General features: G+C 44.9%; 1 protein-coding gene across 5 annotated transcripts in view; it reads right to left on the minus strand.

Annotated features, from left to right (window-relative positions):
• Nucleotides 1-24845, minus strand: part of CALD1 (caldesmon 1) — a 193430-nt gene that overhangs the window by 76325 nt on the left and 92260 nt on the right. The window contains exon 1 of one of the 5 annotated variants that reach the window (XM_045855538.1): nucleotides 318-517. The exons of the other annotated variants lie outside the window; for them this stretch is intronic. Coding sequence (XP_045711494.1) covers nucleotides 318-370 — 53 coding nt within the window. The 5' untranslated portion in view covers nucleotides 371-517. Of the gene's footprint in view, nucleotides 1-317; nucleotides 518-24845 lie in introns of those variants that run through there. 5 annotated transcript variants of the gene reach the window in all.

The following is a 24845-nucleotide window of genomic DNA, read 5'->3' on the forward strand; positions in this document are numbered from 1 at the left end:
GTGGCCCGATATTTGGAACAGAGAAACCTCGAGCCTAGGTCTAAACCCTTGCAAAGGTCTACAAACCACCATAAAAACGGAAATGAGGGAAACCAATCAGAACAGCTGCAAAGTTTAGACCAGAAAGGCTCCTACAGGTCTGAAACTCACATATTCGCTGCCTCCCTTTGCCTGCTGATTTCTCCTCTCTCCTCTTCCTCTGACAATTAAACAAAAAATTTTCTTTTACACAACAATGAGAGAGAGAGAGAGAGAGAGAGAGAGAGAGAGAGAGAGAGAGAGAAACATGAAGCCAAAGAGGCGAAGTGAGCACTCACTGGGAGAGCGCGGCCAGGCTGCGTCTTCCCTGAGAACCGGATCCCCTGAGCATGTCTGCAGCTGGAAGGGGCGGAGGAGCTGGAGGTGCTGGGACCCTCGGGAAGGTCAGGGTGGGGGCCGGGCGCCCTGACGTGCCATGTCATCTGTGGCTGAAGTGCAGTGTACAGGATGCTCCCGTGTTTTCCCTTTGTGTTAACACTTTTTGGTCTGTCCCTGTGACGAAAGTCTGGGCTTGTCCTCTGCCAAATCTACTCCTCCCCACCCTTTTTTTTTTTCCCCTTCAGCACAGGATCATCAGAGAGCTGATTGTTATTTTTTACTGTAATCTCTCTAATAGAAGCCCATCGTGTTTAGATGGTAAAGGGCACCGATTGCTCGGAGATTTCCAGAATGTTGCTATTGGGCAGTAGGGGCCAGGACCCCCGGTAGCTGTCATGATGAAGACTTTATATGATTAATTACAAATAAATTATCCCAAGCTAGAGAACTGGTCGAAGGGAAAAACCCTGAACCCGTGTGGAAAATAGTTGACCATAGTATCACTTGCACACACAGTTCAGTTCTGAAGAGATCAACGGATATCAGCCCACCGAAAAGTTCATCGGGTGCAGTTCCCAGGCCCTCCTTCCGAGCTCTGTTCTCAATTAGCATTGGTGGAGGTGGCTTCCAAAGCAAACAGTTCCCACTGAGAAATCAAATCTAAGAAACTCCTCTTATCCCCTTTTTTCCAGGGAAAGATGCAAGCATGATACAAAAATGCAAAGCCAAGGCAAAGAGAAGAGGAGAGACTGCCCAATCAGCGGTCACCTGGATTGTGCAGAATGTTTGGTGCGCATACCCCTCCATGCAATGAACGCAACAGCCAGCCTGGGGTACGTGGACCCAGTCTGCACCACGGCACCCTGCTGGTGACCTCATCCACCGAGGGGCAAGGAAGCCTGGTCGCCAAAAGCTTGGAAAGGAGCCAAATGTTAGCCCCTGAGGGTGGGGCAGTGTTGACTCTGTTATGGAGATGTCCCTCCTCTGGGCCTGAGTCGTAAATGCATTTCTTAACCTCTGACAGGCAAAGAGCAGATGGGGGCCGGGGCCTTGAGCTCCTTAGGGGACTGGCTTTCGGTCAAACAAGAAGAACAACTCAGATCTTCACAATGGAAGGTTGAGGTGATTCTTCTGGGAAAGAGCAGGAGAAGCAATCAACTTCACACGTCAAGGGCCCCTTTCTAGAATGAAAACCGTCTTTGAGATCTAGTGTCATGTCACCAACACAGACACAGGAACGCGGAGCGCTGAAACAATGCGCTTCATGTTCTGGAGCGGAACTCCAGCAGCCACTCCTGTGCTCAACTTAAAGAGGCGTAATTTAATTAGACTAAATGCTCTCTTCACTTCAACAGGCTGGAAAATTTGGGTTGTTTTCCTACTTAACTATTACGCTGTCATCACAGTCATCATTTATGGAGTCAATAGTTTCATGAACTTCCGAGTTAACTATTTCCATGTATCATGATGCACATACACATTTACATATCGTTTCGATTATGCATGTTGTTATTCAACATATATCGACCACGTCAAGGACATGAGACACTCATAAAAACAGCTATGTCTGCCCTCACACAAGACGCCTTAATGAAACTCTCACGGATGTGGCATGACTTCATTGCTCCAGAGCTGAGCTAGAAACATGGACCGAGACATCTTGCCGGTCTCCTTTCAACCAAATTTTGCCCATTTAATTTCTTTCCCTTGAAAAAAAGTTCAGCGGCTTGCTGTGGCAGGCAGAATAACGTTCCTCCCAAAAATATCAGGATGTCCTAAACCCCAGAGTTTGGGAGTATGTTCCTTTCCATGGCCAAAGGGACTTTAGATGTCATTAAGTTAGAGGCTTTGAGATGCAAAGATTATCCCGGATAATCCAGATGTGCTCAATCTAATCATGTGGGTCTTAAGTCAGAGAACCCTCTCCCGCTGTGGGCCCAGGGAGACAGGACTATAGAAGAATGGTCAGAGAGATACAAGTACTGCCCGTACCGAAGACCAGCAGGAGGAGGAAGGGGGCCAAGAGTCCAGGAGCGCGGCAGGATCTAGAAGCTGGAAAGGCAAAGCAATGCATTCTCCCCTGGAGCCTCCAGAAAGGAATGCGGCCCTGCCCACACCTTGATTACAGCCCTGTGGGACCTGTGCTGGACTTCTGACCTTTAAAACACTGGAGAGCCAGTTTGTGCTGTTTCAGGTCACCAAGGTTGTGGTTATTTGTTCCAGCAGTGACAGAAAAAACGAATACATTTGTTTACGGGACTCCTTTGGCCTTGGGAGTATATTTCACCTCCTAATTTCCCCTCCTCCCCGCCCCGCCCCACTCCGATGTTGAGGTGGCAAATGTAGTTTTGGCATATTCAAACTAAGCTCATAAGATCGTGTAAAAAGTATGCCAAAGGCCAGCTGTCTGAAGCTATCCACCAAGCTATTTTCCTAGTTGTGAGGATGGGGAGAAGAAATCATACACACACACACACACACACACACACCCTTGGGTGGCCCCCTTGTCATTAACGGAATGCATTTGCGATGTAGCTGTCTGTCTTTAGTCTGAGACAGTAAAACTCATGGGTGTCAAAACTTGTGCTATCTGTAGGGTACTGACCTGAGGAGAGTGAAGAAAGAAGTGAGTCTCAGACCTGGGCAGACACCAGTGGGGAACAGAAAGAGCACAAACGCCAAGGGGGATTAGATGCACTTGAGAGGCAGGGAGAGAAGTGAGTGAACAGAGGAGAGCAGGCCGGGCTCAGCGACAGCCTCCAAGGAGCCCCCGGAGGTCCAGCTGGCTGGGGCTGGAGAGGCCAGGTGAGAGAAATGAGGAAGAACCTGTCAAAAGGTGATTCGTGATCAGTGTTCCGTTCCTGCAGACACCAGCAGGCACGTGCGCCTTCATTGTGTAGCACAGACGGGTACTCAGAGTCCGCTTCCAGGGCTGTCTCAGAACTGAATGAAACACCATTGTCTGTGGCACCACGGACAACCGGGCCAGTGATCCTTCAGCAGAGATGGTAGGTCACAGGACAGGATGGAATGTTGCACACAGGACATTTCAGGACTCTTACTAGAGGAGAAACGAAAGTCTTGGCCGTTCTCAAGTTCTTCATTGTACCCGTCATTTCAGGATACTTTGTCTAATTTTGCACCAAAGAGAGTCTGAACTGGGAAGGCTTGAGGGAGGTCAGTGAGAGAGAAAAGGACTAGCTCCCACCACAGGGTGGTCCTTCATTAATAAAATATGATTGAAAAAATAACTTTACTTCATGGAGGTAGGAGACTGGGCCACATGATCTGTTCCAGACTTTATGGTCTGCAGTGGTTAGAGAGCAGCTTGCACCTTGGAGCTATTCCCCGGGGCAGAGAGAGGTATGTGGGAAGCGCCTTCGTGTTCTTAACACACACACACACACACACACACACACACACACACACACACACAGAGCTGCTTTCCTCCTACAGAAACTCAACTTAAACCCAAAGACAACTGACCCAAGAGTTCACGTAATTTAAAGGGCATTTTTTAAAAGGCTCTTAAAGAAAAATTTTCTCATGAAGAGATTCATATACTCTGCACTCCTGGAATGAGGCAGAAGATCTCACCCAGACAGCCGCTCCCCACGGGCTGAAGGGAAACGGAGGCGAAGGAGTTAACTACACAACGGCAGCAGAACCTCTCTCTTCCTTTCCCTTGGCCCCTTAATAGTCTTCCTTCCACAGCTGAGGACTTCCCACTTGCCCCTCTCCCAGCCCCTCCCCACCTCATGGCCCCGGACATACTCACTTAAACTATAGTGCTTTGTGTTGCCCTGTGATAGCGCTTTTCTCATGGATCCTCCTAAGGAGTCTTCTCGTGAAACACTTCTCCCTTTATCTATCTCCTTTTGTGGAAAGGATAGACTCCCCTCTTTCCTCCTTCTTTCGTCTCCTTCCCCATCTTCTTGGCTAATGTCTTTGAGGTTCCTACTGTGTGATCCTTTAGGAGGATGGGGTGGGCTGGGTGGGGGTGGAGGAATGAATGCATGGAATGTTCTGGAAAGTCATGATTTACTCCTCATCCTAATCTTCCCATGCAACTTCCTGTCCTTCACTAGAGTCCTTAAGGCGTTTGCTGACGAATTCCCGGACCATTCCTGGCCTGGTCTTTGTCTAGACCTGTAACATGTCTTGGGGTGCTACCCTCTCCTACCTCCTCCACAATGGTGGCCATACGGTTTCCACCCAGCACGTTGCCCCCACCCCCTCCTCACTGAACCCTGTTTGAATATTTACTTCACTCAAGTAACGCAGTTAAGTGCTGTGGAGGATCCACAGATGAGAAGGTCAGACCCAAAAGAAGATGAGATACGTACACAACAGTTTTAATGCAAGATAGAAAGCGAACCGTACTCTGAAAGCAGTAGAGCTATACAGGCCTACACTTCAAGGGTGATGTCCTATGACCAAGGTGCCAGTGACGAATCACTCTCATGCTCTATTTATTCTGCTATTGAACTTGACTTCCCCTTGCTGAAATAGAACTCCATTTGTCTCTATTAGGGTCACAGGCATGACGTCATCCTTTAGTCTCGTCTTCTCCAGGCTAGGCGCCAATGCCTATTCTCCACTCTTTTCATATCAGCCTGAACTATAACAACGCTTCATATGAGAAACCGAAATCGGACATAACAGAGACTAGACCAAGGTCGCCCACGCCTGGGCACCGTCCCAGCGCTGCCTGCCACGTTCCTGCTCACACAGCCTAACAGCGTCTTCATGTCCACGAGAGCGTCTCTTCTTCCAGAGATCACCCACCCATTTCTGTGCTCCATCCAGACTTTTTTTCTCCTCCAGGTTTATTGCTTAGTCTCTTTCCAGCATGGATCTGGAAAGCAACTTTTGTTGTTATTTGCCTTCAGTACAGACAACCTCATGTTGTGTTCAGAGGCCCATTTTGCAACCCTTCCAGGATGCTCTGTGCTGCATTCGTCTTGTCTAAGAACTTGGTCGTGTGAATAGGAAACTGAGGAACACAAACCCTGACTTCAAAAAGGGAAAAAAAAAATCTTTCAAAGAGCCCCTCCTTGAATTTCAGTCCCTGGGGTGTCTAACTATCTATTTGAGGCAGCGCAGAGTTCAAGGTTCTAGGTGGTACCAATACTGCTTTGGTATGTGCTTGCCCACCACCCCCTTCCTAGGCTGGGAGCTCCTGGAGGAGGGGGAGTGTGTCTTACTCATCTTTGTGATCTTCCTGTCACCCCATCGAGCACAGTACCTGGTACGCAGTAGGCCTTCTGTAGTATGTACTGCATAAAAGAATGAACGCACATGGCTCCATGCCATAAATGACCTTGACCAAGTTAATTTATTACTGTTTTTTCTATAATTGACTTGAGATGGAAGGTTAAGTGATGGGAATGCCTGGCCTCAAGTTTAGCTGTGCCCACGGCAGGAGCTGAGGTGCACCTGGGCACCCCTCTCTGAGTGGGGGGCGGGCCTGGGGAGACGACTGGCAGGGGCTGGGGGAGTGGTCTGCTATTGCGTGGTGGTGCGTTGGCCTTGCTCCCTGAGCCAGCCCCCTGGCCGCATGCCTGTGCCCCGAGGACATGTGGGCCGCGGAGAAGCTGAGGCTGTCTTCACAAGGTTTTTTCAGAGTCCAGGCCTCACCTTGACCCTCAGGTGACGCTCAGGTGATGCTCTGAGTGACACAGCAGAGGAGAGGGGCACTATTCCTCCTACTGTACAGAGCGCAGAATGGTTTCACAATTCTGGAGGCCTGAAAAGAATGCATGGCCGCACTGGAATCTTGAAAGGGCGACGTCTTTGACGCAGAGGCTCAGGGTCAGGTGGGCCCCAGGGCAGTGGCTGTGGAGGGTGTTCTGCAAACGACCTCACGACAGAGAGGGGCCAGGGCCTCTCGGGGGCTGGGCCCACCAGCAGGAGGCCGTGGCAGGCTGCAGAGGGTGGTGGAGTCTGCCACTGTGTGAGACAGTCTCCAGGGGCAACCCGAGGGGGCTTTTTAAAAAACACGTTTGATGGGGGTTGCGGTGGTAATCCTGCAGGAGCAGATGGCATTAGGAATTATATTATTTGTGTGAATTAAGTGTGACTCTACGGACATTCATAGGCAGGTTCTAACTGAGGACACATGGGCGACAGTTTTCAAATTGCTGCACCGTTTAAAATTACATTTTCTATTGAAGTCTTTCAAACAAACTAAAAGGGGACAAGGAAACTGGAGCAAACAACTATGTGCTCAGCACCCAGCTTAAGAAAACTTTCAAAGTTAACAGTGCCTTGTGTGCTCTCTAGGACAGCCCTTTGTCCAGGGCCCCCGGGGGTAGCCATCCCCCCCAAATCTGCTTGTGTCCAGATCCGCCTACTTCGAACACCTTCCCCTCCTCCCCCTCGTGGGACTGCCGTCAATGCCACCATCAATGCCACATTAGGTTCTAGAACGAAACATGATGCGAGTGTGGGACTAAGACACCCCTTCACCCTGTCTGGATGCGTCTGTGTTTTTCATGGTGAACCGCAGGGCCCCTGACTGTGATACCACCGTTCAGTCACAAGGAGGGCATTTTTCCCTCCCGAGGCCAGACCTTGAGTCCCAGTATTCCTCGGCTGATTCCTCCCCTTCAGCACATCCTGACCTCTGGTTCTACCCCCACACCGGCAATGGGACACACACCTTCAGTCAGTGCAGTGCACCCTAACATTTACCTAAAGGGAACGTTTGTTCAGTGGCAGATTAATTGGCATCTGCTACCATTTGCCTGATATTTCCTGAAGCTTCCTGCCTTTACCCAACAGAGTGATTCTTTCTCCTTTTGCCAAGGTCCTTGGCTTCCCTGAATTACAGCGAGTCTGTAAGGACCAGTGTCTGGCCCCCAGACACTTAGGAAGTCTTCCTAAGTTTGATGGTATTTCTTTGTCATTCATCATCTTAGGAGGACACAGAGAAGGTTTGAGCCCACTCGTGCCGGCACGCATTCGGTAACTAGTTCTGTTGTCATGTATGAATCGGCCCCTCCAGCTCACACACAAGGAGGCTCTCCACGTCTGTGTAAACTCTTTTGCAACAATTATTTAGGTCTATTGTCTAAGTTCTTTTTTAAAATCTGGGGTTTTTAACCGGCTGGACTACTTTCTTTTTCTGGAGAGAAAAGTTTCTATCTTAAAAGGAATATATCTCCAACTGCCCTCTCTTCTCCAGCCTGAAACCCATCTTTAATACACTACAACTTAAGTTGATTCTGAGTTCTGGTCAAGATGGCGGAGTGGGTGGTCACTGCACTCACTTTCTCCCGTGACAAATTGAAAACCCCAACTAAATGATAGAAAAATCAACCTGGGTAACCGTCTGAGGACTAGCCAACACAGAAGTCTCTTAACTAAGAACATCAAGAAAAAGCCACATCAAGCTGGGTAGGAGGGGCGAAGGTTGGAAACAGGCTGGTCCAGCACCCACTTGGGGAGGTTCAGTAGTTCGGGGGGTTATCTCAGCTGTAAAGGTGCCCCCTAAAGAACGAGGGGTCCGCCCCACGCTGGGCACCCCAGCCTGGATCACCAGTGTATAGAAGAAGAACCTGGCTGTGAAAATCAGCAGGGATTCCGTCCATCCTGGTGAGCCAGAAGGTTGCTGGAATCCCAGACCTCCTCCTCTTGAAACCCCAGCACACCAACTGTCACTCCCAGGCACTCACCTTAGGCTCCGGAGGCGGAGGGACAGAGGCTCCAGGGGCGCCTGAGAAGCAGAGGGAGAAGCTGAGTTGCGTGGCTTTGGAGTGAGAGCTGGAGGGGGAGCCGCCATGGTGCCTGCGCCGAGCCTTCCTCCCACACGCACGGCCAAACCTGATCTGGATTAGCCCTGCGGAATTCCACCAGCTTCACCCTGAGTACTTACATACTACCCGAGACCCCGCCTTGCCCAAATTGCGCACGGCCCGAGGTTCTTTCGGCAACATCAAGCCTGGGCCCGCATTGCAGTCTTTCTTCAAAAACACGCAAGGAATTCTGTCAAACTCTGGGGGTGTTGGGAGAAACTCAGTCGTGTGGCTTCAGGGCAAGGGCTGGAGGGGCACCCTCCGTTGTCCTGGGGTTGAGCTCTGCCCCCACACAACCAAAGCTGCACTAGCAAGACGAGCTCCACCAGCTCCACCCTGAGGACTCCCGAGACACCGCCGCACCACAACGGGGCGCAGGCAGGCGGCAGCTGGCGCTGGTGTGCCCTGAGACTTTTTACAAAAGATTTTATTTACTTATTTTTAGAGAGAGGGGAAGAGAGGAAGAAGGAGGGGGAGAGAAAAATGGATGTGCAAGAGAAACACCAATCAGTTGCCCCAAACAGGGACTGACCCTGCAACTAAGGCATGTGCGCTGACCAGGAATAGAACTGGTGACCTTTCGCTTTGTGGGACGACACCCAACCAACTGGTTAGGGCTCCTGAGGCTTCTGATCCGTGGCCTCAGGCCCAGCACCGGTGCCAAATCTGAATCTGCATGAACCTGGTGAACATCACGTACCCCACACCGGTGACTCCCTGAGACCCTGCCTCAGCCAACTTGCATTTTGCCAGCACCTGAGCCTTATGGGAAGCTGGCAGGTATCAACGTGCCTTCGGCTTTTGCTGACCTACCCCAGGTGCAATCCTGGTAGCAGCTGACCTCAGTTCACAGCACGGCCCCTCCACCGTGCATCCACCCAGCGCAGGCAGCTACCAACTTCACATTGCTCTGTAGCTCCTAACAGGTAGCTACAGGCCAGTCACCGGCAGCACCCGACATTACCTGCACTGGGGACCCTCCCGAGAGGCCCAAGAACCAACACACCCGCCTGGTGGCCAGCTTCAGGCTCCAGCTGAGTGCCACCCAATTGGCCCCACAAGTGGTAGACCAAAAGGGAGGTCCTGGCAGGCATCTGACCCCACTGGGGCAAATCACACTCTGAGGTGTCAGCACAGAAATACAAAAGATTATAGGAAAATGATACCAACAATTATATGCTAACAAACTGAACAATCTAGAGGAAATGGATGAATTCCCAGAAACATGCAATCTTCCAAGACTGAATCAGAAAGAAACAGAAACTCTGAACAGACCAATTACTAGCAACAAAATTGAATCAGTAACCAAAACACTGCCCCAAAACAAAAGTTCTGAACTGGGATGGCCTCTCAGGGGAATTTTACCAAATATCCACAGAAGAACTAACGCCTCTCCTTCTCAAACTCTTCCAAAAAACTGAAGAGAAGGGAAGGCTCCCAAGGCCACTTTATGAGGCCACTATTATCCTGATCCCCAAAATATACAAAGACATTACAAAAAAACCAGTTATAGGCCAATATCCCTGATGAAGATTGTTGCTAAAATCCTCAATAAAACATTGGCAAACCAAATACAGCAATTCATTAACAAGATCATACACCATGATCAAGTGGGGTTTGTTTCTGGGATGCAAGGTTGGTTCAGTATCCACAAGTTAATGAACTTGACACACCACATAAGCAAAAGGAAGGATAAAAATCATATGATCATATCAAGAGATGCAGAAAAGGCTTTTGATGAAATCTGGCTCCTCCCACTTAATGATAAAAACTCTCAGCGAAGTGGGAATAGAGCAAACATACCTCAACATAATAAAGACTGTATATGGCAAATCCACAGCTAGCATCACACTCGAAGGGGGAAAAGTAAAAGGGTTTCCCTTCAGATCAAGAGCAAGAAGGGTTGTCCACTTTCACCACTTTTATTCATCATACTATCGGAAGTCCTAGACACGCCAGTCAGACGAAGGAAAAACAAGGCATCTAAACTGGAAAAAAGTAAAGCTGTCATTATTTGCAGAGGGCATGATACCCTAGAGATTTCACCAAAAAACTATTAGAATTGATAAATAAATTCAGTAAAGGAGCAGGATACAAGATTAATATATAGAAATAGAATATTCAGCATTTTATACACAATAATTTATCAAAAAGAATTTTTTAAGAAATCCTATGTATAATTGCATCAAAAATAACTTAACACCCTTGTCAGTGTGGCTCAGTTTATTGGAGTGTCGTCCCATAACTGAAACGTTGGGGTTCAATTCACAACCAGGGCACATATCAAGGTTGTGGGTTCGGTCCCCAGTCCGGGCACATACAATCCCAGTCTGGGCATGTATAGGAGGCAACCGACGGATGCTTCTCCCTTGCATCCATGTTTTTCTCTCTTCCTTCCTCTATCTCTGAAGCAATGAGAAAATGTTTTCAGGTGAGGACTAAAAAAAATTCACCAAGGAGGTAAAAGACCTGTACTCAGAAACTTATAAGACATTGAAGAAAGAAACTGAGGAAGATACAAATAAATGGAAGCATCTACAAGAACATGTTCATGGATTAGGAAGAATTAATGGTTATAAAGTCTATACCACTTAAAGCAATCTTTAGATTCAATGCAATCCTTATCAAAATGCCAATGGTACTTTTCACAGAACTAGAACAAATAATCCCAAAATTTACACGGAACCCAAAAGACTCCAAATGGCCATGGCAATCTTGAGAAAGAAGAACAAAGTTAGAGGTATCATGCTATTTGATATCACACTATACTACAAGGATATAGTAGTCAAAACAGCATCACACTGGCAAAAACCAGATTCATAGATCAGTGAAACAGAATAGAGAGTCCAGAAATAAACTCACATCTATATGGTTAATTAATCTATGACAAAGGAGGCAAGAACATATGATGGGATAAAGACAGTCTATTTAATAAATGGTATCATGAAAATTGGACAGATACATGCAAAAAATAAAACTAGATCACCTTCTTATACCATATACAGGAATAAACTCAAAATAGATCAAAGACTGTAATATAAGAACCGAAACAATAAATCTCTTAGAAGAAAACATAAGCAGTAAAATCTCAGACATTTCTCTTAGTAATATTTTTTCTGATACTTCTTCTCAGGCAAGGGAAACAAAAGAATCAACAAACAGATGGGACTACATCAAACGAAAAAGTTTTTCACAGTAAAAGAAATTATCAATAAAACAAAAGACAACCTACTGAATGGAAGAAGATATTCTTCAATGATGCATCCAATAAAGAGTTCATATCCAAAATTTACGAAGAACTCATACAACACACACACACACACACACACACACAAAATCCAATATAAAAGTGAGCGGAAGAGCTGAGCAGACACTTCTTCCAACAGGATAAACCGATGGCCAATGGACAAAAAAGATCCTGAATGTCACTAATTATCAGAGAAATGGAGATTAACCACAATGAGGTATCATCTCACACCTGTCGGAATGGCCACCATCAGTAAGTCAATGAACAAGTGTTGGCCAGGATGTGGAGAAAAGGGACCCCTCGTGCAGTCTCGGTGGGTGTTCAGAGCGGTGGAGCCGCTATGGAAAACAGTGTGGATGGAGGTTCCTCCAAAAATTAAAAAGAGAACTAACCACCAATGACTCAGCAATCCCATGTCCAGGTGTACATCTGAAGAAATCCAAAACAGTAATCTGAAAAGATAAATGCTCCCCTGTGTTCCCCACAGCATTATCTACAGTAGCCAAGGTATGGAAGCGACCCAAGTGCCCCTCAAAAGGTGACTGGATAAGGAAGATTTGGTACATGTATAGACTGGAATAGTACTTGGCTAAATCAATCAATCAATCAATAAATAAATGGAAATCTTACCATTTGCAACAAGGACCAACCTAAAGGGTATTATACTAAGTGAAGTAAGTCACACAGAGAAAGACAAATATCATATACTTTCACTTATAAGTGGAATCTAAAGAACAAAATAAGCGAACCAACAGAACAGAAATAGTCCCAGAGATACAGGGAACAAACTGAGGGTTGCCAGATAGGAGAGGGGTTTGGGAGCTGGGTGAGAAGGTAAAGGGATGAAGGAGTACAAACTGGCGGTTACACAACAGTCACCAGGATGAAAGTACAACACAGGGAATACAGTCAGTGATAATGCAATAACTATGTACGGTGCCAGGTGGGTGCTAGAATTACCGAGGGGATCACGTCGCAAAGTTTATAATTGTCCACTATCCTGCGCATGTGAAACTACAATGAAATAATATTAAATGCCAACTGTAATTGAAAAAAAATTAAGAAGTTAATCCCCCCAAAATAAAACAACAAAACAATGCTTCAAAATAGGAGTGCCCGACATCAGTTTCTTCAATGAATGGTGGCTGGTGTATGTCTATGAACTCTGGTTCCTTCTCGGTGAAAATAGTATCTAGGAAAGAAGTATGTACATGGAGGATATCATTTCTATTCACTTTAGAATGTAGATCTGTACACAATGAAACTGTGAAGAAAATTAAGAAACTACCATGGGGACTCGAAGACGGTATTTTTAGTGCAGGAGCAAAGTCAGATCTTCAAAGGAAGCGTGTTAGCTCACAGCCACAGGAGCCTCCCTGCATACCCCTCTCGTTCAGAGAAAAGCATCCGAATATGTCCACAACCATGAATTTATTTTCTGGCATTCACATTATGCATCTGGACATTACATTTACACGTGACTTTCATAGCTGGAGTCAAATCCATCTTTTTCCCTGTTATGCCATATAATTTATGTCTAAATAAATATTGATTTCTTCTCTGCGGAGGTCAGACCTGGATTCAAGCATATATTTAACTCTCATTTCTACAGAGGTAGTCAGTTATGTGTTTTTGGATACTTTGGGTGTTGTGGTTATTATTTACATTATATACATGACACTTTGTTAGGGCCTGTCCTGTTTTATAATTAACGGACCACATGAGTCAGCCCAGGATTATGGTGTCTACCTATAGGTACAAAGACAGATGGCTCCACAGAGTCTCACTGATTCATTGCTCATGTGCATATACCTTTTCTCACCAAAGTACATTGCAATCATCCTGCTGGCAGAGGTATTTCCTAACAGCTCTTTTGTACCCGATACAGCCTTGAGTGGTGTTCAGCATACAGCAGACAATAAATCCTTGTCATCTGCTGTCTAGGTTGAGAAGGGACAGCAATGGAGCTAGAGACGCTCAAGAAGGTCAGCTGGCTGGTGCTCCCGCGAAGGGGCCTTTTTTAGATAGCTCTGGTGCACCAGCACCTGGATCTTGGGGGTTCTCAAAAGTTGGCAGGTCTCAGGGACACTGCCTGGCCCAGAGACTCACAAGAGACTGATGTAGACATCAGAATGCCAATTAATGCCAGTAAAAGACAATTCATTAAGATAGAGCCCTCTTCAGTGCTCAAAGAGCTCTCATTTCCCAACCAGGGCACCGCGATTCCCCAAGCCAGGATGTCAGGGAGACTCGGTCACCAGGGACTGGGAGTCAGAGCACAGGAAGGCAAACATCTCACCTAAGCCGGTGGGGTACGGAGGAAACACCTCCCTATGTCACAAGATGAACAAGCCCAGAGGTGCAAGGTCTATCTAATCTGGATATTCCTGGATGCCCAATGCCAACCCTGGTCTTGACCTTGGCATTCATGAAGACCTCTTCCGTTGGCCCATTCTTTCTGCAGACTTAATAATGACATATGATTTGGGCTGAATGTTTGAATCCCCTCAAAATTCATATGTTGAAACCCTAACCCCCAATGTCTTGATAGTAGTAGGTGAGGCTTTCGGGAGGCAGTTAGGTCATGAGGGTGGAGTCCCCCCAAATGGGATTAGTGTCCCTATAATAAGAGACATGAGATACCATGCTTTTTCTCTCTCTACCATGTGAGGATACAAGAAGACAGCCAACAGCAACGGAGGAAGAGGGCCCTCACCAGACACCGGATCTGCCAACACCCTGATCCTCAATTTCCCGCCCTCCAGACCTGTGAGAGACAAATGTTTCTTTTTTAACCCACCCTGTGTGTGGTATTCTGTTATGGCAGCCCAAACTGATTAGGACAATAAATTGCAGTTAGACTCCACTTGCTTACATCTGGGAGACTTACCATGACAGGATACTTATGTGTTGAATTAATAGGAATATTCTTTGGTAGAATTTGTGGGTGCTTTTATGGCGGCAGCTTACGAAGAGATTAGAAATAGGCTAGGAAAAAGCTTTAGGATGCCGTTTTACTTTGAAATTATTAAGCGATGAAATCAAGCTATTGTTAGGATAAGGCAAAAAAAAAAAAAAGCAAACGAGGTTCTTCTTTACTCATTAATTTATAGGCTAGCACCAGGCAGGTTTTCCAGTGAAAACATTTAATAAAAAAAATCAGTTTCATTTTTCTTATTTAAAAGCTAAAAGCCATCTGGAAAGCTTTTTAATTTTAAGACCTCGTGAAGGCAACAAAGAAAGTAAAATAGATGATACTTATACAAAAAGTAGCAGACAGTCACTTCTAATTTGAAAGCCAGTGATCTGAAATATGCACGATGGTTTCTAAAACATGTTGCAAAGTAGAGAGAGGGCTGATGTAACCTGAGATCCTCCTAAGTGTTTTAGAATTCAGAGTCTTCCCAGGATAACTTCAAATTATCTTTCCTTCTGACTCTTTCCCAGTGGGTCTAAGAATTAAAAATTAAAAGATTCAATTCTGAAGCTATTTTAGAGTGTTTCCAGGTCTATGCGTCCTAGGTCTATGTATTCCAGTTCACTACATTTATTTTAATTACAAATTTTATGATAATAAATTAACCAAAGGGTATACTTGTACTCATTAAGAAACTCAGTGCCTAATGTAGAACATATGTATCATAGTCAATGTTAACGGAATTAATTTGAATTTTAACTTAGAGATTTGACCAACAGTTACTTAGAAATACCCCTCCTCTTTCATCCAAACAGTACTTCTTGAGGTGTACAAACTCTTTATAAAAACAAAAAATGTCCCACTTCACTGAAAAGAAACCAAACCCCCATAACTTGGTTAAAAAATCCTGGGTTCTAATACATTTCTATACTCCTTTCCCCCCCTTGGTTCGTTTCTACATCCCAATACTAGAAAACAATCCACTATTTAGAGTTTAAACTTGCAACCCAGTTTGGATGTTAAACACTCTATTTCAGAACGAAATATTGGTCTGAGAGGTTGGCCACCCTCCTAAGATTAACTAAAGAAGTTTACTCCTCCAGACCACAGACTTGGTCTTTCATTAGAGAAATTCTCGATTATACAGTTTGTTCCCTGTTGAACCCCTGAGGGTTTGGTATGAGCCCTGTAATTTGATGATCATCTGGTCTTACAATGCAGATGTTAATTGCACATAACACTAGGGACTTTAATATCAGAGCAAAGCCCAACGAAAGGGAACTGAAAAGAAACCATATTAGTTTCTTGACCCACCATATTAGTATCATTTGTCTTCATGATGCAACTAAATAAGCACAATGGTCAAAATTAAATGATGTAGAGGCCCAATTGTCCTTAAGAATCAGAGAAATACACGAGGTGAGTTTCTTCATATCTCTAGAGCAAAAGATATGAAGTCCAAATTCCAGTGGCCCAGCAGGGGAAGGATGGCATCCCAAGGAAGGTGTGGGCAGTGTCCGCACGTGGGGAACACCACAGGGGCCACTGCCGTTTCCGCCTCCCTTGAATGTCTTAGCAAATACAGCAAAGTCCTGTCTTGGTACACAGACAGGACTTGAAGTATCTGTTCGATCTTTCATTCATGCATTCAACATGGCATACTGGTCTTGGGGCGAAATAAAAGTAAGAAAGATGAAGTTCTCGATCTAGCGATGCTTTCAGTTTGGTGGGGAAAACAGACGTGTAAACAAGTCAACACATAAAACAGGTGGTAATCATTGACATAGATACAATGTGCTATGGGAAAACTGAGGCGAGACATCAGTTGTTTTGACTGCGGGCCTCTGGGAAGGTATTTTCCAGACGATGACAGTTGCACTGGGCCTTCCAGGTGAGTAAAAAAGCCACCGTGTGAAAGCTTTTGAATTTTGTTCTCGGTTTATGACAATAGGAAATGAAAAGGCGAAATGGCTTTGCTTCTTCTAATCTGCAGTGGGCATCCTAAGTCCTCTCTAGGGGTGACAGGCTCCAGCGAGAGTTTTTGGCACCAGGACCGTTTTGAGGGAGGCAATTTTTCCACAGACCAGCGGGCAGCAGCGGGGAGAGGGGAGGATGGTTTCGGGATGGTTCAAGCGCAGTACATTCAAGCTCACCTCCTGCTGTGTGGCCTGGTTCCTAACAGGCCAGGATCAGTACCGGTCAATGGCCTGGAGGTCCGGGACCCCTGCTGTACAGCACCTTTTCTGTGTCTGATTTTTGAAAGCCTAGAGTGCTTCACAGCACAAGATACAATGAGAGGTGGGAAAATTCCTTTGAAAAACAGTGTGTGACCCGCATGAAACGTGCAACTACATAGAGTTAAGAAGTGAATCTAAGCCCTGGCTGGCGTAGCTCAGTGGATTGAGCGCGGGCTGCAGGCTGCAAACCAAAGCATCCCAGGTTCGATTCCCAGTCAGGGCACATGCCTGGGTTGCAGGCCACGGCCCCCAGCAACCGCACATTGATGTTTCTCTCTGTCTCTCTCTTTCTCCCTCCCTTCCCTCTCTAAAAATAAATAAATAAATAAAATCTTTTTTTTTAAAGAAGTCTTTCTTTAAAAAAAGTGAATCTGATTTGAATGAATCACACAGGCACCTCTACATGGTAAACACCTGCCACATGCCCCAACCTTTTATGCCTTCAATGGCATTTTTTTCATGATCTCAATTAATTTTCTCAGCCACCCCAAGAAGGGCTAGTTCTGTTTTGATGAGGAAGAAGCCTGGATCTGCTCAACCTTTACCCAAAGCTGGAGTAAAGGACCAGGTTTCCAGGTTCCCCCGCCACTGATGGCGCACCCATGGTCGTGCCCCTTTGCAAGCCTGGGCCCAATGATTTGGACTGCCAAACCCTTTTCAGAGAAGCGGGAGAGGGAGCCTTCATTTCTGGCCACATAACCCAATAGGATGCCAGAATCTGTGTTCTAGCAGCAATTCTGCACTTCAGGCGGAGTTCTCCTGGTAAACTAACTCCTTTCCGAAGGGCACGCCTCCTCAGTTCAGCATCCCCCACAGCTCTGGCATATGCTTTAAGGAGATAGAATTTACGTGTATGTGTCTATGGTGTGAGGCACTTAGAAATGAAAGGGTTAGGAATTTCCAGCCTGCCTCAGCCTCGAGGTTTACGAAAAACTTCATTCTGTTCAGTTTATAAACTATGGAGCTTCCAGAGCCACGCTACTCCCTGGGTAGCCTGGATAAACGCTGAGGATGCTGGCTCGGAAGACATGCGTTTGGAATGCTTGGCTTTCATGGTTACGTAGGAAGAATTACAAGTTCTTTTTTTAAAAGGGGGAGTAGCAGGAAGGAAGAGCATCGGAGCGCAACACGATCTGTATCACAACTTGCATCCAAGGCTCCTTAACTGCAGTGTCTCATCTTCTTCATCAAGGAAAGAGAAACAATGAGGGGATATTAGATCCTCCCCAGTGGGTCCCCACTCCAATAAATCAAGAATTACACAATGGTATTGATTGGAGAAACAGGGCTGTCGGAGGAAGGAGTGGGCAGAGGTCTCCACCTACTGTAGCTGCAGTAGCGCCTTGGGAAGGATCGTACCTGCTGAGGTTGCTTGTCTTCGAACCAGCACGATAACCCATCCCACTCGTCTGCTCGTTCACTTCCTGTCTAGCGATTTCTCATATTAGTCTCTTGAGTTGCTCAAGACAGCCCTGCCAACAGTGCGAGGTTTTCTGTGGGATTCAAACATGGGTCGGCTGCTGTTATTCTAAGCAAGCACTGGAGAGCGATCAGCTCCAGAAATAAAGGGCTCTTTCATTGCCTTGTGGCGGCACGGGCTCTGGGAGTTATCAGGCTTTCATTTGGAAAGTCCCTGAGGACGCAAAATTCCCATTGGATAGTGAGACCCCGGAGAGCCTTAGGAAAATAAAAAAGGTCTATGGAGCCATTTTCTGGATCCGGTCGGTTGGATTCCTACATGGCACAGAAAAATAGAAGCCAGTGGAATTGGGACATGGGAAGTCCGTGTCACCCACAGTGGAAAATATGAACATCGGAAGAATTTCCTATTCTAAACAATTTGCAGTTTAAAATACTCTCTCTGAAGGCTCTTCTAAATGTACAGGCCATGGCTGCTATTTATAGTGGCCACTGTGTACTTTACCAAGGTTTTTTTTTCCAACAAAGGAACTGTATGTGAAGTAGGGAGTTATTAAAATGGAAAATAAACCCACACGTGTTAACTTGGTCAGTTGGTGCTAATCTCAAAGACTACGCCAGGGCTCACTAAGTGGGAGGCAGGCCCGTACACATCATGACATATTTTAAAAGAAGTTCAGCTTCGAAAATGGCTTCAGTCTACCTGGTGACTTTCGCCGGGCTGACAAAACATTACAAACTTGTTTAAAAACTGCAAAAAGAAAAGTGATTTATAATGAGCAAATGAGGCTTCTATATGTTTCCCAAGTTTTAAAAAACTCCTAAAAGCTGTCCTCTCAGGGGTTTAAAAACTAAGCCATGGACTGTAGCTTCCATATCTAACATGTTCATCCCATTCTTTACTTACAAATAGTTCCAAGTTATACTTTGCTACAGTCCCAGAATAAATGAGAAAAATTCAGAAATGGAGGAATCTGAATTACTGGAGATTTCAATAAACGATAAACTGGGTTTCCAGTTGCTGATGAATGTTGCTATCAGACAGCAAACTGGGGAAAAGAACTGAATTAATGCACAGAGTGTGGACATTATTCCTCCTGAACCTCATTCACAGAAGGAGAACCTGTTTACACAGCCCGTGGATCTTTTCCACACGGCTCACGTTTCACGCCCAGTGGTACTTTCTGGCAACACTGTTAAGGACCTTTGGAAGAATGAAGATCAAGAACTTCCCGAGAAGACTTAAAGGCAAATGAGATGGATTTCCCCCGATGAAGAATTTGCATCTGACCAAACGACGGCTGCAAATGCAGACCCCTTACACCTGGCTGGTAGTGAGAAAACCAATGGGCAGGGTAGATACAGTCAACATACATATTTGATAGACTTCATTCCATTTTTATCTGATTTTGATGAGATTTCTTTGCCCACAGAGACTTTGTAATACTTCTCCAAGTTTCCCAGCTTTAGACAGCAGGGCTCCTTTGGTCTGGGTGTTTAGAAAGGCAAGCTTCTTGTCCTCTCTAAAGCAGTAACCAAAAGCCTCTGAAATCTGTCTGGAAAAAGTCCAGCTGTCGTTAATGTAATGAGAATGGTTTGCACAACATCGATGGAACCTGGCAGCCAAGGAGAGTGGACCGGTATGCACATGCATGAACAATGATGACTTCGCTGTACCAGTCAATAGGGGTGGTAGACACTGTTGAATGAGCATGTGTACTGTGTGGTCGTTGCATTCAAAATGACTTAGCAAATGGTCATGAGTCTGCATCAGATTTTACATTAAGCTTGAATATTCCTCAGTGGAAACTATTGAAATGAGTCAGAAGGCCACAGCTATGGGTAACTGGTGATTGGCGGCTTCATCACAACAATGTGCCCACTCGTGCATCGTGTCTCATGCAGAGTTTCTTGGTGAAACATCAAATCACCCAGGTGATTCGGCCCCCCACAGCCCAGATTTGGCACCTTGCGACTTCAGGCTTTTCCCAAAACTAAAATCAGTCTTGAAAGGGAAGAGATTTCAGACCATCTGTGAGATTCAGGAAAATACAACGGGGCAGCTGATGGCGATTGGGAGAACTGTGTGAGGTCCCAAAAGTGCTTATTTTGAGGGGGACTGAGGCATCCTTGTCCTATGTACAATGTTTGTCTCTTGTGTCTTCTTCAATAAATGTCTCTATTTTTCATATTACAGGGCTGTATACCTTCTGGACAGACCTTGTATATGCACTTGTATCACATACACAACATATATCATATGTATCATATACATTATCTAACCATCCATCCATCCATCCATCCAATCCATCGCTTTATAATCTACATGAAACCTGATGAGGAGGAACTGTTATGATGGCCATTTTCCTGGTGGGAAAAACTGGGCTTAGAGAAGCTAAGTAGAGTAATCCTTTCTCACCCAGCCGGAATTCAAACCCAAGTCCACATGGCCCTGCTTTCTGGGAGGCGTCGTGCCTGTGTCCCCTCACCGTCTGCCCCGTCCTCCCGGAAGACAGTAGCGGTAAAGGTAAAACACAAAATCCTCTTTAAGGAATCAAATCATTTCATGTATCTTTCATATTTAGAGAGAAATATCCTTTGAATTGCTAAAATGAAACTGGTAAGGATGGAGAAATCCTACATAATAACTGACTGTCATAATTAAGCCGTGTTTGAAAAAATCTTGCCAAGACCACAGATACCAAATAAAAGGCTTCCAAAATTAATGGCAAATAGGGTTCTATTTGCAAAACCATCACAGTTTTTTCCTCCCATCTTGACTCAAATGGCAAAGTTTTATTCCTAGTTCCTCATGGTTTACTGTTTTCACTCCACCTATCCACTCACATTTCTTTGCTTTTCACTTTATTCACCGTTAAGTAATCTGAACTAATCTCCTTTTATTTAGAAATATTATCCATAAGCTTTTTAAATTAAAAAATATTCTCCATGCAATACACTGTAGTATACACTGATTTCCCAAAAGCACTCTCTGTTTTCCTAATCGATAGCCACGGCAGGGGTTTTTTGGGCACTTTTTTCTTTCTTTCTTTTATTGTTGTTCAAGCACAGTTGTTTCCACTTTCCTCCCACCACCCTTCCCTGCCTCACCCACCCCCACCTCCCCTCCTCAATCCTACCCACTGTGGCCTTGTCCATGGGTCCTTTATACATGCTCCTTGATGACCCTTCCCCCTCTTTCCCCTATCACCCCCCTCACCTCTGGTTACTGTCAGTTTGTTCTTCATTTCAGTGTCTCTGGTTCTATTTTGCTTATTTGTTTTGTGGATTAGGTGCCACTAATAGGAGAGGTCATGTGATATTTGTCTTTCACCATCTGGCTGATTTCACTTAGCACAATGCTTTCCAGTTCCATCTACACTGTTGCGGACAGTAAGAGCTCCTTTTTTCTTTCTGCTGCATAGTATTCCGCTGTGTAAATGTACCAGTTTTTTGGTCCACTCATTTACTGATGGGCACTTAGGTTGCTTTCAGCACTTGGCTTTTGTAAATTGTGCTGCTATGAACATTGGGGTGCATAAGATCTTTTGAATTGGTGTTTCAGGATTCTTAGGGTATAATCCCAGCAGTGGAATTACCAGGTCAATTTTTCTTTTTATTTTTTTAACAGACAGCTCCATTCATTCAGGGGTCTGCTCTGTGCAGGCAGGCGCTGCCTCTGCTTAGCTGGGTGATCTTGAGCAGGTCAGCACTCCTACACTGAAGTCTCTTCATGCAAAATGAAGTTTTTAATATTCATTAAATCAGGGATTCTTGGCCCAGAGTTCATGGGTCCCCAGGAGGTCTGTGGGTGGCGATCTGTGACGCCACTGAAAGTATGTGCCAAGTTTTGTGGGTGCATGTGTGCATTTTTCTTAGAGGAGAGTCTATGGCTTTCATCAGAGACTCAAAGGAGTGTGTGGTCCAGAAACGAAAAAGTAACATTCCACCACAGAAGATTATCTGTAGGGTCATTGACAGCCTTAAGCTTCTCTGAGTGATGATGTGACTAACCCCTGTGCTAATGGTGAATACGGTCTTATTGAGAAAAGCCCAGAAGAAAGCCAAGAACAGTTGTGCCAAAAGCCTTCTTTGGCTTGCGGGAAAAAACTTGATCTTCTCTGTTTATGTGTTTCTGTGAAATGGGAATAATGTGGGAGATTTTGGGGGAGCAAACGAAACAATGAGTGCATCTACGCATGTAGGCAATTTTCCTGCATGAGCATAAAGAACAGTTCAATGAAGCCCAATAGCTTCATATAGTCTGTGGCTGCAAACTGCTTTAAATGATATCTTTTCCCATATTAGGGAGTTATTTGGCATTGTAGAGATAATGGAGCTTTAGCCAAGATAGCCAATGAAAAATTCCATTGATCGATGTATTATAGTGGAAAGGTTTTGTGATTTGAGATAAGCAGCCAGATTGCACTCCATATCTATATGAAGTTGGACATGTTACTTAACCTTTCAGACCTGTGGATTCCTCGATGATAAAATAGGAATGATAACATCCATGTCTGCTATGGACTGAATGTGTCCCCCCCAAAATTCATATGCTAAAACCTGACGCCCAATGTGATGGTATTAGGAGGTGTGGCCTTTGGGACATGATTAAGTCATGAGGGTGAAACCCTCGAGAATCAGATTAAGTGACCTTATAAAAGAGACCCCAGAGAGCTCCATCGCCCCTCGGCCATGTGAGGACACAGCGAAAAGACAGCCGTCTATGAGCCAGTAAGCGGACCCTCACCAGACAATGAATCTGCCAGCACCTTGGACTTGGACTCCCAAGCCTCCAGAACTGTGAAAAGTAAAATTCTGTTGTTTATCAGCCACTCAGTCTACGGTATTCTATTACAGCAGCCTGAATAGACCAGGATAAAGTCATAGGGTTATTTTCACAATGAAATGATATAAGGTATGTAAAATGCATCACCTAGCCTGGTACTTGGTTGATGCTAAACAAATGATAGTTCCTTTCACCTTCTAACACCAGGTGAAAAATCTGCCTGATACTTTTTCCACTTAAGAACTATTTTTGCTGAACTGCAGTCTTCGGATGAAATTCTGAGTTATGTCTATACAGTATATTTAAAATAAAAGACAGAGCATTGATGAATTAGAAATTAACCACATGGTTTACAATATGTGATTTTAAAATCCTCAGATGCCGATTAAATTTGTGTGGTACACTTGGATGTGACCAAAAGATTTAACTCTTTCTCAACCTCAATAGAAACATCTCAGCATGTGTTGAGATTGGTATAGGAAAGAAGCTTTGTAGTAAGAATGCAGCAAATTATAATGACTGAACTGACAAATGAATAAAAATTCAAAATGTATAAAATACTATTTTGTACCAAAGACCTAACAAAACATTAATACAATTTTACATCAAAACATTTGTTGAGTATCAACTATGTGCTAGTCATTGGGTTAATTATATGGGTTAACTACCTTAGTCTTTACAATTACCTTGAGAGGCAGAATAATTATTCCCATTATTATGCATAAAGAAATAGAGGCAAGAGATGTTTAAGTAATTTGACACAAGGTCACCCAACTAGTCGGTTGCCAGGGTCAGGATTTGAACCCGGGTCTGTCAGACTTCGTCGCCCGTACACAACAGATCGCCCTGCGTTTCTTTGGGTGACTGAAGATAGACCATTCTGTGTCACACACATAGACTGTTAGGAAAGTTACTGCTATTTTAAACCGTGTGTTACCTCTATCTACATGCCACATGCTTTTCCAGCTAGGAATGAAGTTATGGGTCGTCATGCAAAGCACTTACTCTAGATTTTCAATTTTTACTGAACACATGTCACCTTGGGTAGGTCCTGGACGGACTCCTGATGCCCCACGGGTCACCGTGAAGGGCGATACTTCTAGGAGCAGAGGAATCGTGAGGTTATTGAAAAGTGGCCCGAAGGGAAGTTTTCAGCAAATTTAGCTACTCTAATGATTTAGACAGTTTCGAAGAAATATTTTATTTAATGTCCTCATGAGAAATAATTTTGTGATCACAGAATAACAAAAAGAATTGCATTTGAAAAGATTTCCATCAAAAGCGTCAAGGTCAATGCTTAGCATTGTGAATGGAAGTGCTTTTGTGTGTGCCTGCTTGTTGCATAACCATTGGTTGGCCACCCTGCTAAATCACGTAAAAAAGTTCCAGTGGCAGCATCCTGGGAGGGGACAACTTAGACCCAACGAATTTTTTAAAATTGTGTTTCTTTCCTAGTGTAGTAAAAATATTTACTTTCAAAAATGTCTAATCACCTGTATTTCAGAGGCCCATAAAAATGACAACAGCAAGAGTGTTTCCATTCATGCCTGTGAGCCTGTGAACCTGATAACGCAATTCTACAACCGGGGCCTTTCCTCTGATGAGCAAGAGGAACTCACGGGGGTGTGGAAGGCATGAGCTGGGAAGGAGTTCACGTCTCGGAGAGTGAGAGAGCGGCTTGGTGTGACGGCAAACCCAACACCGGGAAAAGTAGTGTGCGTGACTCGATATCTCTGCATGGATAAAACATCCCTGCAGGTGTCTCAACAGATCCACAAAAATCCCTTTGGCCAAATGGAAAAGAAGAGCTCACCTTGAAACAGTGTTCGCTCTTCTAGCTGAGAAAACGCAATCCTTCCTTGGACGTTGCTACCAAGCATGCCCACTCAAAACATCAGTCAGTAGCCAATTCCCGCCCTTCGTCTTCCTGAGTTCTTGAATCCTCCCAGAAGTGTAGAAAGAAAACCTTCATGGTATTATTTTGTTTTATGGTAGATAGAAAACGTATCTTTAATCCTTTGTGTGTTGCAGGGAATCACAATAGATCATGTTAATAAAGAATCATTAATGGTAATATTTA

This window comes from Phyllostomus hastatus, unplaced genomic scaffold, assembly GCF_019186645.2.
Source record: "Phyllostomus hastatus isolate PE091 unplaced genomic scaffold, TTU_PhHast_1.1 phas_scaffold_114, whole genome shotgun sequence".
Taxonomy (NCBI): domain Eukaryota; kingdom Metazoa; phylum Chordata; class Mammalia; order Chiroptera; family Phyllostomidae; genus Phyllostomus; species Phyllostomus hastatus.